At 53.6% G+C, this 12,550-nt stretch overlaps 1 protein-coding gene across 1 annotated transcript; it reads right to left on the bottom strand.

Moving 5' to 3' along the window:
* Window positions 1–3,635: 3,635 nt before the first annotated feature.
* ACTA1 (actin alpha 1, skeletal muscle) lies at window positions 3,636–6,427 on the bottom strand. Its single transcript, XM_082424993.1, has 7 exons — window positions 6,289–6,427; window positions 5,366–5,506; window positions 4,936–5,260; window positions 4,692–4,853; window positions 4,399–4,590; window positions 4,131–4,312; window positions 3,636–4,033 (listed from the first exon to the last, which is right to left on the bottom strand). The coding sequence occupies exons 2-7, from the start codon at window positions 5,492–5,494 to the stop codon at window positions 3,890–3,892; spliced, it is 1,134 nt and encodes a 377-aa protein (XP_082281119.1). The 5' UTR covers window positions 5,495–5,506; window positions 6,289–6,427; the 3' UTR covers window positions 3,636–3,889.
* Between the last annotated feature and the right edge of the window lie 6,123 nt (window positions 6,428–12,550).

The raw sequence follows: 12,550 nt of genomic DNA, 5'->3' as shown, positions 1-12,550 counted from the left end.
CTCTTGAGGAGGAACTAAAATCCTTGACTTTGTTTAATGACTAAATTATTATTATTTTTGTTTGACTGCTTTTCTTTGCTTCTGCATTTTCTCACTTCTCTGAATAAATTTATTCTTTGGCTAAAGTTTTTCTCCGGACAAGAGGCAGGCAGAGGACATAGAGGGGGGCGTTTCTGTTCTATGAAGACCCCTTAGGGTCCTGCTCCATCAGGATAAGCCGTTAAGAAACTGACAAGCAGGGGCAGAGTCAGTCAGAAGGCTCAGGGCTCCTGCACCCAGTGAAAGGGCCACCGTTAATGAGGGGCCCCCATTCCTCATTCACGTCAGCTAACCTCCAGCTGCCTTTGCCGTCTGTGCCCCTTCTGGAAGGTGCAGCCCATGGCCTGCTGGAGGAGTGGCTCTGGCTGTGGGTGACAAGGATGCAGGTGGACCCAGAGCCCTGGGACCCGCCACGCTGCCCACCTCACCAGTGCGCCATCACACCAGGTCTTCTCGACTTCTCTCTGAGCTGAGGTCAGACACGGCGCATCAGCTGTGGGAACTCCCCAAAAGGACTGTGACATAGCGACAGTGCAAAAGGGGGTGACTTCCAAGGACAGTGCAGGGCAGAGAGGAAATGTAAGCGACAGAAATGAGGCAAGAAGGAAAGGGAGGAAGGCAGGCAGGTGGGCTGGCCACATGAGTGCCCTCAGGGGCAGGGCTGGTCTGTGGCCTGAGCCCATTCTGACTCCTGTTCTCAGGGCAGAGGCACTGCCAGGTGAGAGGCAGCAGTAGTCTGTATCCCCAAGGCCAGGGGCGGGCAGGCCTTCTCCAGCACAATGATGGATGTTTCCCTGTAAGAATCTATATCTGGAACCATCCAGCCTCGTCAGAAAACAATGCTGTGCGGGAGGGAAGCCGGCCTGGTGGTGGCGAGTGCGAAGCAGCCAGATACCCACAGCATCCGACGGTCATGGTCCGGGATGGGCCCGCCCCTGGACCAGGACCATCCCAGCCAGCCGTCCCTGGACCAGGACCATCCCAGCCAGCATCTCCAACAGGCTGTGCGGTGATCGGAGTCAAGGCGTAAGTGCCTGGTGATGGTGGGGGTCATGACACTGAATTCCCAGGATGGGACCACATCTTAGCCTTCTCCGTACCCCTGGCACATAGTAGATGGGCAATAAAATATTTCATTAACCCCTTAGGGTTCTGCCAAATCTGGGGTGACAGTTCAGGGGACTAAACAGCTGGAAGGTATCCTGATATTCCATGGTCTAATTCTAACTCCCAAAGGTTTAAATTATAAAGCCTAGGCTGTACCCCAATCCCAGATCCTTTTATTTTTCCCACTCAGCCTAATCTTTCTTTTTAATCCGGACACAACCTCTCTTCCCATTTTCTTCTTTGTCCCTTCTTCCTTCAACTGGGCACTAGCAATATAGATTTGGTGCAAAAAAAAATTACGGCTATTTAATGAGCTTTTGAGAGAATGAAATAACTGCAGTTAGATCCCTGATAAGACCTACCAGGTCTAAGGAAACACACCATAAGTGATGGGTGGGGAAATTTTTTTTGCTGCTTTCAATTCTCTCACAGCTCCAAAAATTGATTCTCTGCGATGGCTTTTCAGTGGGAAATTAGCCGTAACATTATCCCCTCTAGTGCCAAGTACACTGCTGTCACACAGGAGCTTCTCGCTTCTTCATACTGCAAACACACTTAGAGGTGCTGGGGGCTCTCCTCACCCAGCACAAACATGTGTATATCTCTATACACACTACATACACTCCATATACAGTGTGTGTGTGTGTGTTTATATATATTTTATATATACACATAAAATTATATATAATTATATAAAAATGTATATAATTATATATACATATAATTATACATTAATTATATATGCATATAATTATAATTAATTATATATACATAATATATAATATATATGTTATATATATATATGTAATTCTTTACTACGCACACCAAAAATCTTCTTTCAGGCCTACTATAGGTAACACAATTTACCAAATACCTATAATCACAACCTACTAGGAGAGCAGGAAAGATACAGAACACCAATGAAATGTGTGATGCTTGTTTCTTTTTAGAGAAGAACCAGAAAAGAAAAGGTCATGTGGCACACTTCCAGTGAAACCACACAATTCCTAATTTTTGCACATGTTTTCAGTAGAAGAACAACGTCAAAGGTGGGGCAGAAGGAAATCCTACAAATTATATTGAAAACTTCTCTCAGGCATTTGATGATTATGATCACAGGAGAAATGGGTCATTACCTCCTTAAATATCTTCTAATTAAGAGATCTGGGGTTTTGGTTAAAAAAGATTTAACATGCGGGTTAGCTGACTCATGTAATTCTGACATTTTTTCCCAGCTGTTGGCTACACGAATTATTCAGGCTGTGTGTGTGTTGTTTGCTCAGATGTGCCTGTGTAAATGTACTATTATCCATAAAAGCTGGGTACCTCTGAAAGACTAGAATTTAGCCCATTTTTAACCTTTATCCCTCCTGGGTGGATGAATGCCTGGTTTTCAGTGGATTTGGTATCGTATACTTGTTTTATTAAAATCTTAAGTTCTACTGAATGATGATTCTCTTGATATCTGGATTTGGCAGTATTCCTACCTTGGAGGCTTCAATGATTTCGGAAGCTTCTCAACAGGCCGTACGTAACAGGAGGGAATAAACATATGGCAAAGTGGCATATAACACAAGCTATGTTGTTAATTCTACTTATAAACTTATTTCTGAATGAGTGTATTACCTTCTTTGAGTCAGAATCTATTTCATTTATAGGGACCACTTTTTTTCCCCGAAAGTCTTGACTGGGAAACACTAGGCTACTTTAAAATATGTAGATGCAGTGTTCGCTCATAGAAATGCAAACTGTTACTATGTTCTGTGCCTTTCAGACACTGCGGGAGTGGAGTAGGGTTGCTCCTTCTCTCTTGCTTACCTCCTCTTCTTCAGCACCATCTGGGCTCCCTTCCCTGCAGGCATCTCCTTGCTGGCCCGCCCCCAGTGCCCTTCCCCGCCTAGGATGCGCTGTCCTTCTTTTGGAGCTTTCACTTGGTCCTTCCTCGCCCTCCTCCCACCTCTGAGCGCCGCTCCTCCCCCGCCCCACCCTGGAAAGGGCACTTCTTTATGGTACGAAGCAAAGGACTTCCCAATCGGGAGGAGAAGTAGTTACCTTCACTTACAAATGAACACAGCCCTTTCAGTTAGATCGCAGATTCCGGAGGGAACCCGGATTCTGTAAGGCCACGCCCGCTGCGGGCGGAGCGGAGGTGCCCGCTGCGGCGCGGCCCCCGGGCCCAGCACCACGGTCAGCGCCCTGCCTGCGGCGTCCCCCGGCCACCCGCGCGCGGCCCCAGCGCCGCCGCCGACCCGCGCGCAGTGCAGAGCCGGACGCGCCCGAAGGTCAAGTCGGGTCACGGCGCGCCTGCCAGTCTGGGGAATGGATCTGAGCCAGAGGGGAGAGCCCTGAGCAGGGGAAGACTTAACTCACGGGCTTGAAAGGCGTGCACTCATTCGGAGTATTGGGCAAAGTGATGGAGGAAGATGGGGTCCCTCTTCCTCCCCGCCCCCGGCCGCTCCCCGCCCCCGCAAATAAACACAACAGACAACTTTACGCAGCATAACAGAACGGCTGAGTTTAATGCTTCAAGTTTTCCATTTCCTTCCACAGGTCTTCGTTTTACAAATAACAAAATGAGGTAAATAAGTTAATGTATGTACACGCTACAAACACTGTGTCGGCTTGCGGCGGCAGCAGCGCAGGTGGTTGGAGAGCAGTTGCCGCGCGGTGGCTCGAGGTCAGCCGCCTGCACCGCGAGCGGATTCGTCGTCCTGGGGAGAAGTGGTGGCTGTCGGGGAGGCGTCTAGAAGCATTTGCGGTGGACGATGGAGGGGCCGGCCTCGTCGTACTCCTGCTTGGTGATCCACATCTGCTGGAAGGTGGACAGCGAGGCCAGGATGGAGCCGCCGATCCACACGGAGTACTTGCGCTCGGGCGGGGCGATGATCTGCAAGACAGTGACAGTGACAGTCCGTCAGGGACGCGGCCGCGGCCCGGAGCCCCTAGCGGGCCGGGGAAGCGGGGCGGGGGGGGGCGCCGCCCACCTTGATCTTCATGGTGCTGGGGGCCAGCGCGGTGATCTCCTTCTGCATGCGGTCGGCGATGCCCGGGTACATGGTGGTGCCGCCCGACATAACGTTGTTGGCGTACAGGTCCTTCCTGATGTCGATGTCGCACTTCATGATGCTGTTGTAGGTGGTCTCGTGGATGCCCGCCGACTCCATTCCTGGGGGCCACGGGGAGGAGCGTGAGCGGGCGGGCGGGGGGCCCGGCGGGCGGGTGAGGGCCGGGGGGCGGGCGCTCGGGGCTCACCGATAAACGAGGGCTGGAAGAGCGTCTCCGGGCAGCGGAAGCGCTCGTTGCCGATGGTGATGACCTGGCCGTCGGGCAGCTCGTAGCTCTTCTCCAGGGAGGAGGAGGAGGCGGCCGTAGCCATCTCGTTCTCGAAGTCTAGGGCCACGTAGCACAGCTTCTCCTTGATGTCGCGCACGATCTCGCGCTCGGCTGCGGGCGGCGGGGCGAGAGAGGAGCCCTCAGCGCGGGGCCCGGGGACCCGCGCGCCGCCCGCCTGCCCGCCCGCCCGGGGAGCCCGGGGCGCAGCGCACCTGTGGTCACGAAAGAGTAGCCGCGCTCGGTGAGGATCTTCATCAGGTAGTCGGTGAGGTCGCGGCCGGCCAGGTCCAGGCGCATGATGGCGTGCGGCAGCGCGTAGCCCTCATAGATGGGCACGTTGTGGGTGACGCCGTCGCCCGAGTCGAGCACGATGCCTGCGCGGGGGCGGGGCCGGGGGTGAGCGGCGGGTCAGTGACCGGCGCTCGGGAAGGGGGGGGGCGGCTCCCGAGCACTCACCGGTGGTACGGCCGGAGGCGTAGAGGGACAACACGGCCTGGATGGCCACGTACATGGCCGGCACGTTGAAGGTCTCAAACATGATCTGGGTCATCTTCTCGCGGTTGGCCTTGGGGTTGAGGGGGGCCTCGGTGAGCAGGGTGGGGTGTTCCTCGGGGGCCACGCGGAGCTCATTGTAGAAGGTGTGGTGCCAGATCTTCTCCATGTCGTCCCAGTTGGTGATGATGCCGTGCTCGATGGGGTACTTGAGGGTCAGGATACCCCTCTTGCTCTGCGCCTCGTCGCCCACGTAGGAGTCTTTCTGCCCCATGCCCACCATGACGCCCTGCGGAGCGGAGACACCACGCGCTCATTACCGCGGCTCCGGGTGGCGCGGGGCTGGGCTGCGCGGGGACCCGGCCCAGCTCCCTCCGCGGACGGGCAGCCTGACCTGGTGGCGAGGGCGGCCCACGATGGACGGGAACACGGCCCTAGGGGCGTCGTCGCCGGCGAAGCCGGCTTTCACCAGGCCGGAGCCATTGTCGCACACGAGGGCGGTGGTCTCGTCTTCGTCACACATGGTGTCTGGTTTCTGCAAGGACGGGAAGGCCGTGGAGACACTCGGCGTGTCAGGCGGAAGGCCCCGCCATCACGAGCGCCCTCCCTCCCCCGGGGCCTATGGACACCCCCAGCCCCCAGCCCGGCGCCGTCCCGAAGGGGAAGCAATCAATGCCACCCGGGCCGAGCTTCGCTACCGGGCCCTGCGCTGGGGGGAGACCACACCGAGCGTTTCTCCATCCGGGAACCCAGGGCACACTGTCCCCGAGGGTTCTCTTCCTTGGCTGCAGGCGCCGCCCTCTCCGCACCTCCGGGGTCTCACCTAGGGGGTCAAGGTCCGCGAACCCTGCCCACTGGGCGACTGTGAGGTTGAAAGGAGACGCCGTGGGAAGGGCTTGGGGACTCCACCCGGGGACGAATGGCCTATTCCGGACCCTCACGACACACCAGACTCACAACCGAAGCGCCCTTGGGCCTGATGGCGAACCCGGGGAGTAGTGGCCCTTGCTGTCCTTTGGCTCGGTTGGGACGGAACTGCCCTGGGGACGACTAGAGCAAAACCTTTCATCTACTTGGGCACAAACTAAGCGTCAGGGAGAGCAGCCCGAAGGGGCTGGGCATAAATCTGGAGAAGTTTCCAAAGGACGAGGGTTTCCTGTCTCTTCTTTAAAGCGCACGTGGCTCTGGGGCCGGAGGCGCAGCACTGAGGACGCAGGGCTGGGACTGATACAGTGAGTCGGCCGAGCTCTACCCGGAGTTCTCCGGACTCCCTTCGGTGGTGCCCCGTCCCCCTGTCCCCACCCCGACCCCGCCTACCTCGGCGGGTGGCTACACCTGCTGCTCTCCGGCTCGGGCGCTGCGGTGGCCGCTCGTCCCCCAGCTCAGGTTTTATATAGCCCTCGGGCGCTCCCCCCGCGCCGCCCCGCAGGAATGTCGCTTCCCTTCTCGAGCCATATTTGGGTGTCGGGCACTAGAGCCCCCTCCCCCAGCCGGTTCGCGGCCTGGGTCCCCGCCCGGGTCCCCCGCGCTGACCAAAGAAGGAGCGGCCTGGCCCGAGCCCAGGTAACACGGGCCGAGCCGTATATGGAGCGTCTCCCCGCTGGTCGGCCCCTCCCGACCCCGCCCAGCTGCCCGGCGGAGAGCCTGGGGTGCGGCGAGGGTCACCGCGTGCGCGGCGTGCCCAGTGCGCCTGCGCCCTGGGCTGCACCTGTCCGCCGCCGCCGCCCTGCCCCGCCCCCGGCCGCTGGGCGCGCACTGGGCCTCGGGGAGGTGCGCCCCGCATTTCACCCCTTCTTCGGGTTCTTTGCCCAGACCCCCGAACCTCAAGTGCGGCTCCAGGGAGGAGGGAGCCGTGTTCAAGTGGTGGGCCCGAGAGGACCGGGGGAGCAGTCACACCCGCGTCCCGGGCAGGGGAGGCGGGCGACCCCTCCCGCCAGCTCCCCAGCGAACCTGGTCTCTCCCCCCACCCCGAGCTCCCCGAATCCAGAGGGCTGACCCCGTCGGCCCCCACCCCCACCGGAGAGGGTCACCAGCGGCGGGAGGGCGCGCAGCTGTCGTGGGGCAGACAGCTAGCGGCGGGGGGCAAGGGCGGAGCGCCGGGGAGGAGGCGCGGGCCTCCCGGGGACAGGCCCGGGCGGCGGCTGCGGCAGCGCCGGGCGCAAAGCCAGGGCCCTCGGACCTGCCCGCCTCGGGGACGCGCTCGGGGGCTTGTGAAGGCAGTGAATTTCAGGGCGTGACTGGCGCGCTCCGGGGTGCGGCGGGCCGAGCGGAGCGCCCTACCCCCCGCATCCTCGGCGGAACTCACTGAGGGCCCCCCTCCTGGGGCCGAAAGGCAAGGGTCACAGCCCACGACCTGGGGGTGGGAACGGTGAGGTGTTCTTACTAGATGAAGCCGCGCCCGTCCCTCCCCCTGGTAAAGAGGACAAGGACGTAGCGCTCTAGGATGGGCAAAACGTTTTCCTTCTGCAAAGGCTGAACAAACTCATCGTTATATTTAGAGGGTGATGCCCAGCCAAGGCCGGCCGCTTCCCAATCCCCCTTGTAGTCACCGGTCCACCAGAGCCTGCTGAAGCGGTTCTATTTATACCGCTGATATATGGGGATATGCCTTTCTAATTTTCTAGAAGGATTTGGCTCTATCTACTTATGGTAAGGTGGAGTGGGGGGTCAGAGGAGGTTACCCAGTTGGCGCTTCTCACTCCCCCCCCCCACCTGCCCGGATGAGAACAGTTCTAACCTTGCTGTGGAAGGCACAAGGAGAAACAATTCTCTGTGATGAACTCAGTGACATGCTTTAAGGGGTACATCAGTGATGCGGTGTGAGCCAGAATGGAACCACTCATTTTTCTGATGTGCTGAAGTGTTCCCAGAATAGCTACCATTCACATTTGGTGGTGGGACTCAGCAACTGGGACAGGTGTGGGCCCTCTTGAGGAGGGATATAAAAGTATATGAAACCCTTCTCCGCAGCCCACATCATGGCAGCCCTTCCCCAAAATGGCCAAAGTCAATTACAAAATAAGGAGTTTGGTTAGTACGGGGCCTCGGTAGTGAGTATAATGCCACAGTGGCTTCATATTCAGTTTCTGAAATTAGAGAATGAATGAATAATGGACAGAGCTACATTTCATTTTCAATACCTTGTGCCCTGCTGTGGCAGTGTGAAGTGGCAACACTAGAAAACAACAACAACAAAAAAAAAACACCTGACAAATGCACTCTATGTACAGTGTAAGGGGAATAGCTTAAATTTTGGTCTTGAAGGTAGGAAGAAGTATGCTGTCATTTACTGAATACCTAAGAATTTGGTTGACATCTTAAAGGGGAAGGAGGTTGTATTTGCCAGAACTGTTGCTCAGTGCAACTCCTCTCCTATAGCGAGCTTTTCTAAGCTCAGGGTCTGTTAGATTCCGACACACATGAAAAGCTGAATCAAGCACTCACAAGCTAGCGGAGATCTGCTGGTACAGCAAACCTTGGGGAGGTGGGCTTGAGAACGCCAGCTGGGATGCCTGCGCGGGTTGAAATAGTACCCGAGGGCCACCACGGGGCGGCCGCAGGCCCATCCTGGTCCTGCTGAGTTCTCATTGGCTCATAAATGGCCTTGAGGAGCAGGTGGAAGGCCGTCTCCATACACGTACACTCTGGGGATCACCCCAGCGCTCCACGCCCGCGTAAGTGGGTCACTGCCTGCACAGCCTTTTGAGAGACACCCTGAGGAAAGGTCAGCCATGCAGGGTATGCTCGACGTAGAGCTCCTGCTTCTAAGTTTTCGGGGGCGGCCTTAGCTCGATCCTCTGACAGGCCCTTCTGCTAGGGCCCAGCCACTGTGCTCACACCCAATCCAGCCGCATCCCCTCAGCCCCTCACATACCTGTGGACCCCAATCTCAAGCAGTCTAAGCCTTCTACTGTGTTTCCTATTTAGACATGAATCTGTAAAGCGCTTCACATGTTTTTGTGTTGTTCCATTAATCCTGTAACTATCTGGAGGTAGATGAGACAGGTACTATTTACGCTAGCTTTAAAAATAAGCAAACCAAGGCTCCATGAGACAGACAGCACGTCCTGGGACACACAGGGGCTTGGGAGACCCACCCTTCCCTAGGAGTGCTCGGGGCTGCTTTCTATCTCCCTTTAACCTTCTCCAACACCTGGTGTGTTCTGGAACATAACAGATCCTCGAGGGATCTCTTCCAGTGAAGGGCCAAAGACATCTTAAATGAAGCCATGGCTCCATGTGCAGCCACCCTCTGTCACCCCAAAAAGAACAGGGAGGGGGGCTGCCTGGCAAGACACAAAGTCAGAAGCATTCCAGTGACCAGGCGGGTAAAGGGAAAAACCAACTCACTGCCCTCCCAAATCACACATCTAAAAATGTCCAGTTGACCGTGGCAGGCAGGAAGAGAGGACTTCGATCTCCTACTGGTTTTCTCACACTAGGACTCGCTCTGCTTCGGCATCTCTAAGGGACTAATGATTCCATCCGAGGCTTACTTTCGCCTCCTCCCCGTCTCCTCCCCCTCCCCTCCCCTCCTCCCCACCCCAGCACACCAGGCCAGCTATAATGAACTAGTTAAAAAAGCCTGCACTTCGGTAAAGCACATCTGGCTGTACCTGCCCCTCTGACGGGCTATGTGACCTGGGGTGGGTGGCTTCCAGAGACACTCAGCCTTCTCAGCTGAGGATACCACCTGCTCCTTAAGACTGATTTGAAGGTTGAAACTAGGTAAGTGCCTGGAACACAAGAAACGAGAAATGGTACAGTATCTTTCTTCTAAGTGTTTGGAGGAGGTGAGAGGGGTGAGGTGGTAGGAGAGGTGAGCAAAGGACACTAAAAATCATTAGAACGGCTCACTGACCACTTATCAACGTCATCACTAACTGAACAGGAAGAGTCGGTGTCATTTTAAATGTATCTGGAATGAACAGATTTTTGTACAAAGATTTATTCCAGTATTACGGTAAGAAAAAAAACAAAGACAAAACCCCAACCCAACCCAACCCCAAACCATTAACCCAAGTGTTTTTAAGACTGTTAAGAAGAGACAGACCTGTTAAATTATGATACAGCCATATGGTAAAGTATCAGGCAGTCATTGAAAAAAATTGTACCTTGAAGAATACGGAAGACATGCATTCTTGAAGGGGGAAAAGTTGGTTCTTAGGGGGTTAAAAAAAAAATCTTAGATATTACAATGATGTGTGGCTCCAAAGGCTGTGGTACATAAAAAGATATACAATATATTTGTGGTATTAAACTTTCAGAGTGGGTGAAGGGCGCAGAGTGATTAAAGAAAATTGTCTTAAGAAGTCTCCTTAGGAGGAGTGATAACGAAAAGGAAGGATGACAGATGAATGGATAAAGAAGATGTGGCACATATATACAATGGAATATTACTCAGCCATAAAAAGAAACAAAACTGAGTTATTTGTAGTGAGGTGGATGGACCTAGATAGAGTCTGTCATACAGAGTGAAGTAAGTCAGAAAGAGAAAAACAAATACCGTATGCTAACGCACATATATGGAATCTAAAAAAAAAAAAAAAAGTTATAAAGAACCCAGGGGCAGGATGGGAATAAAGACGCAGACCTACTAGAGAACGGACTTGAGGACATTGGTAGGGGGAAGGGTAAGCTGGGACAGAGCGAGAGAGTGGCAAGGACATATATATACTACCAAATGTAAAACCGATCGCTAGTGGGAAGCAGCCGCATAGCACAGGGAGATCAGCTCGGTGCTTTGTGACCACCTAGAGGGGTGGGATAGGGAGGGTGGGTGGGAGGGAGACGCAAGAGGGAAGAGAAATGGGGATATATGTATACGTATAGCTGATTCACTTTGTTATAAAGCAGAAACTAACACATCATTGTAAAGCAATTATACTCCAATAAAGATGTTAAAAAAAAAAAAGGGTGAGAAATACCAGATTAAAGATACATAGAAATGCTCACAATACCTCACATCAAAATAAGCAGGTTACAAAATGTAACACATGCACAGTCCAAATACTGATATATGCACAATCTAGGATATATTTCAAAATGGTAACTGAAGTTATTTCTGGCTGGTGGGATTACAGGGGTTTATTTTCCTCCACACACTTTTTTTTTTTCTTAATAGGTTTCACATTTTCTACAGTACTTTTTAAATTTTAGAATTAAACAAGATTATATCTAAAACATATACCTTGGTATTTAATGAGTGAATTTTACGTAGGAATATAGAAAGCTGTTTTCTTTAGAAGTGTTCCTTGAATAAAGTCTCCAGGAACGGGTAGGCGGGCTACACTAATGCTTTCGTAGTTATTAGCCTGAAAACGCACATGTGCGCGGGGAGTGAGGCTGCGGTCACCTCGGGCCTCGAGGGGTGCGCTTCACACCGATCCCCGACAGCCCCCACACCTGGAGGGTGAAGCTGTGAGAAAAGCACGATTCAGACCCCAAAGTAAAAAAGCAGCACAACCCGATTTCTAAAGTTTTCTTCAGACCGAAATCCCTAAAACAGAGGGCGTCAGTCGCCTTCCACCTCACCAAGAATTCCAGCACTGTCTCTTGCTGTGATTCTCAAATTCTGTCTTAATCCTCGACATGTTCACGAGTTCCTAAAACACAGCCACACGCAAAGCCTGTTGCTCACGATCAAGCCCCCAACCTTCCTGTTTGATTTAATCGGGGCCACAAGCTGTGACTTTTCAAGCAGCGTTCAAAGACACGAGTGAAGAAAACCTTCTCCAAGTCAGTCCACTTTCTCTTTCCTAGTAAACATGCACACCTTTACAGCACCTTTACACTTTGTCATCGCCAACTACTCAGTTTATATAAAAATCAGTAATTCTTTAATGAAGACTGTGGTGTGCAACAAATTTTTAAAATTTAGAAGAAAACATTACTCAATATCTTAGGCCTCAATTTCACTATTACTGTTAAAATAATTTTTAAGAAACCCAACCATTTTGGAGCTATGGCTACCATCTCTAACAGGGGTAGGAGAGAGCCTTTTTCTCCCTCAAAATGAGACAACTATCCACCCTGCTGTGAGAGCGGCAGCTTTACATCCTCGTGGTCCGTGGGCCGGGGTCATCGTCAGACTGGCTTTCGTCACACGGGGGTAACTGGGTTTGTGGCAGCGCATGAAGGTGGCAGGGTCCTGTGTCCCAGTCACAGTATCACCTGACAGGATCTCACAGGTGAGACCCGTAAGGCCCTGTAAAACCAAAGTCTTCTAACACAAGAATTCAACCATTTCTTAGGCCGTCTAACAAGTTCCTCTCCCTAACTCCCCCTAGTGCCCTTCAGGATATTCCTAACTGCGACGCACGCTGTCCCAGCACCCGTGTTGCAGACAGAGGCCGGGCTGCCCATTTCCTTCCTCTGGTGACTGCCGACAGCAGCTCCTCCAAGAACCCATCCTTCCACACACGCTCAGAGGCGGGATCTGAAGCCTGCAGGGGACAGGGCGCGAGAGCTGCACTTCGTGAAGCCGGGAACCGGACCCTCTTCACCATATTTAACTCCTGACCTTTTCAGCTGTTGGAGCAAGTTGTTTAGTGAGGATTCAACTGGGCCAAAGCCTGAA

The sequence above is a fragment of the Balaenoptera physalus genome, assembly GCF_965194825.1.
Source record: "Balaenoptera physalus genome assembly, chromosome: 14".
Classification (NCBI taxonomy): Eukaryota; Metazoa; Chordata; class Mammalia; order Artiodactyla; family Balaenopteridae; genus Balaenoptera; species Balaenoptera physalus.
This window is presented reverse-complemented; position numbering and strand designations above follow the sequence as displayed.

Excerpts from the sequence above, each read along its gene's own strand:
- ACTA1 (XM_082424993.1), bottom strand. The coding sequence starts at position 5,494 with ATGTGTGACGAAGACGAGACCACCGCCCTCGTGTGCGACAATGGCTCC. Across the intron at positions 5,261-5,365 it reads TGGGCCGCCCTCGCCACCAG|GGCGTCATGGTGGGCATGGG; the intron begins GTCAGGCTGCCC and ends TCCGCTCCGCAG. Across the intron at positions 4,854-4,935 it reads CGCCTCCGGCCGTACCACCG|GCATCGTGCTCGACTCGGGC; the intron begins GTGAGTGCTCGG and ends GCCCCCGCGCAG.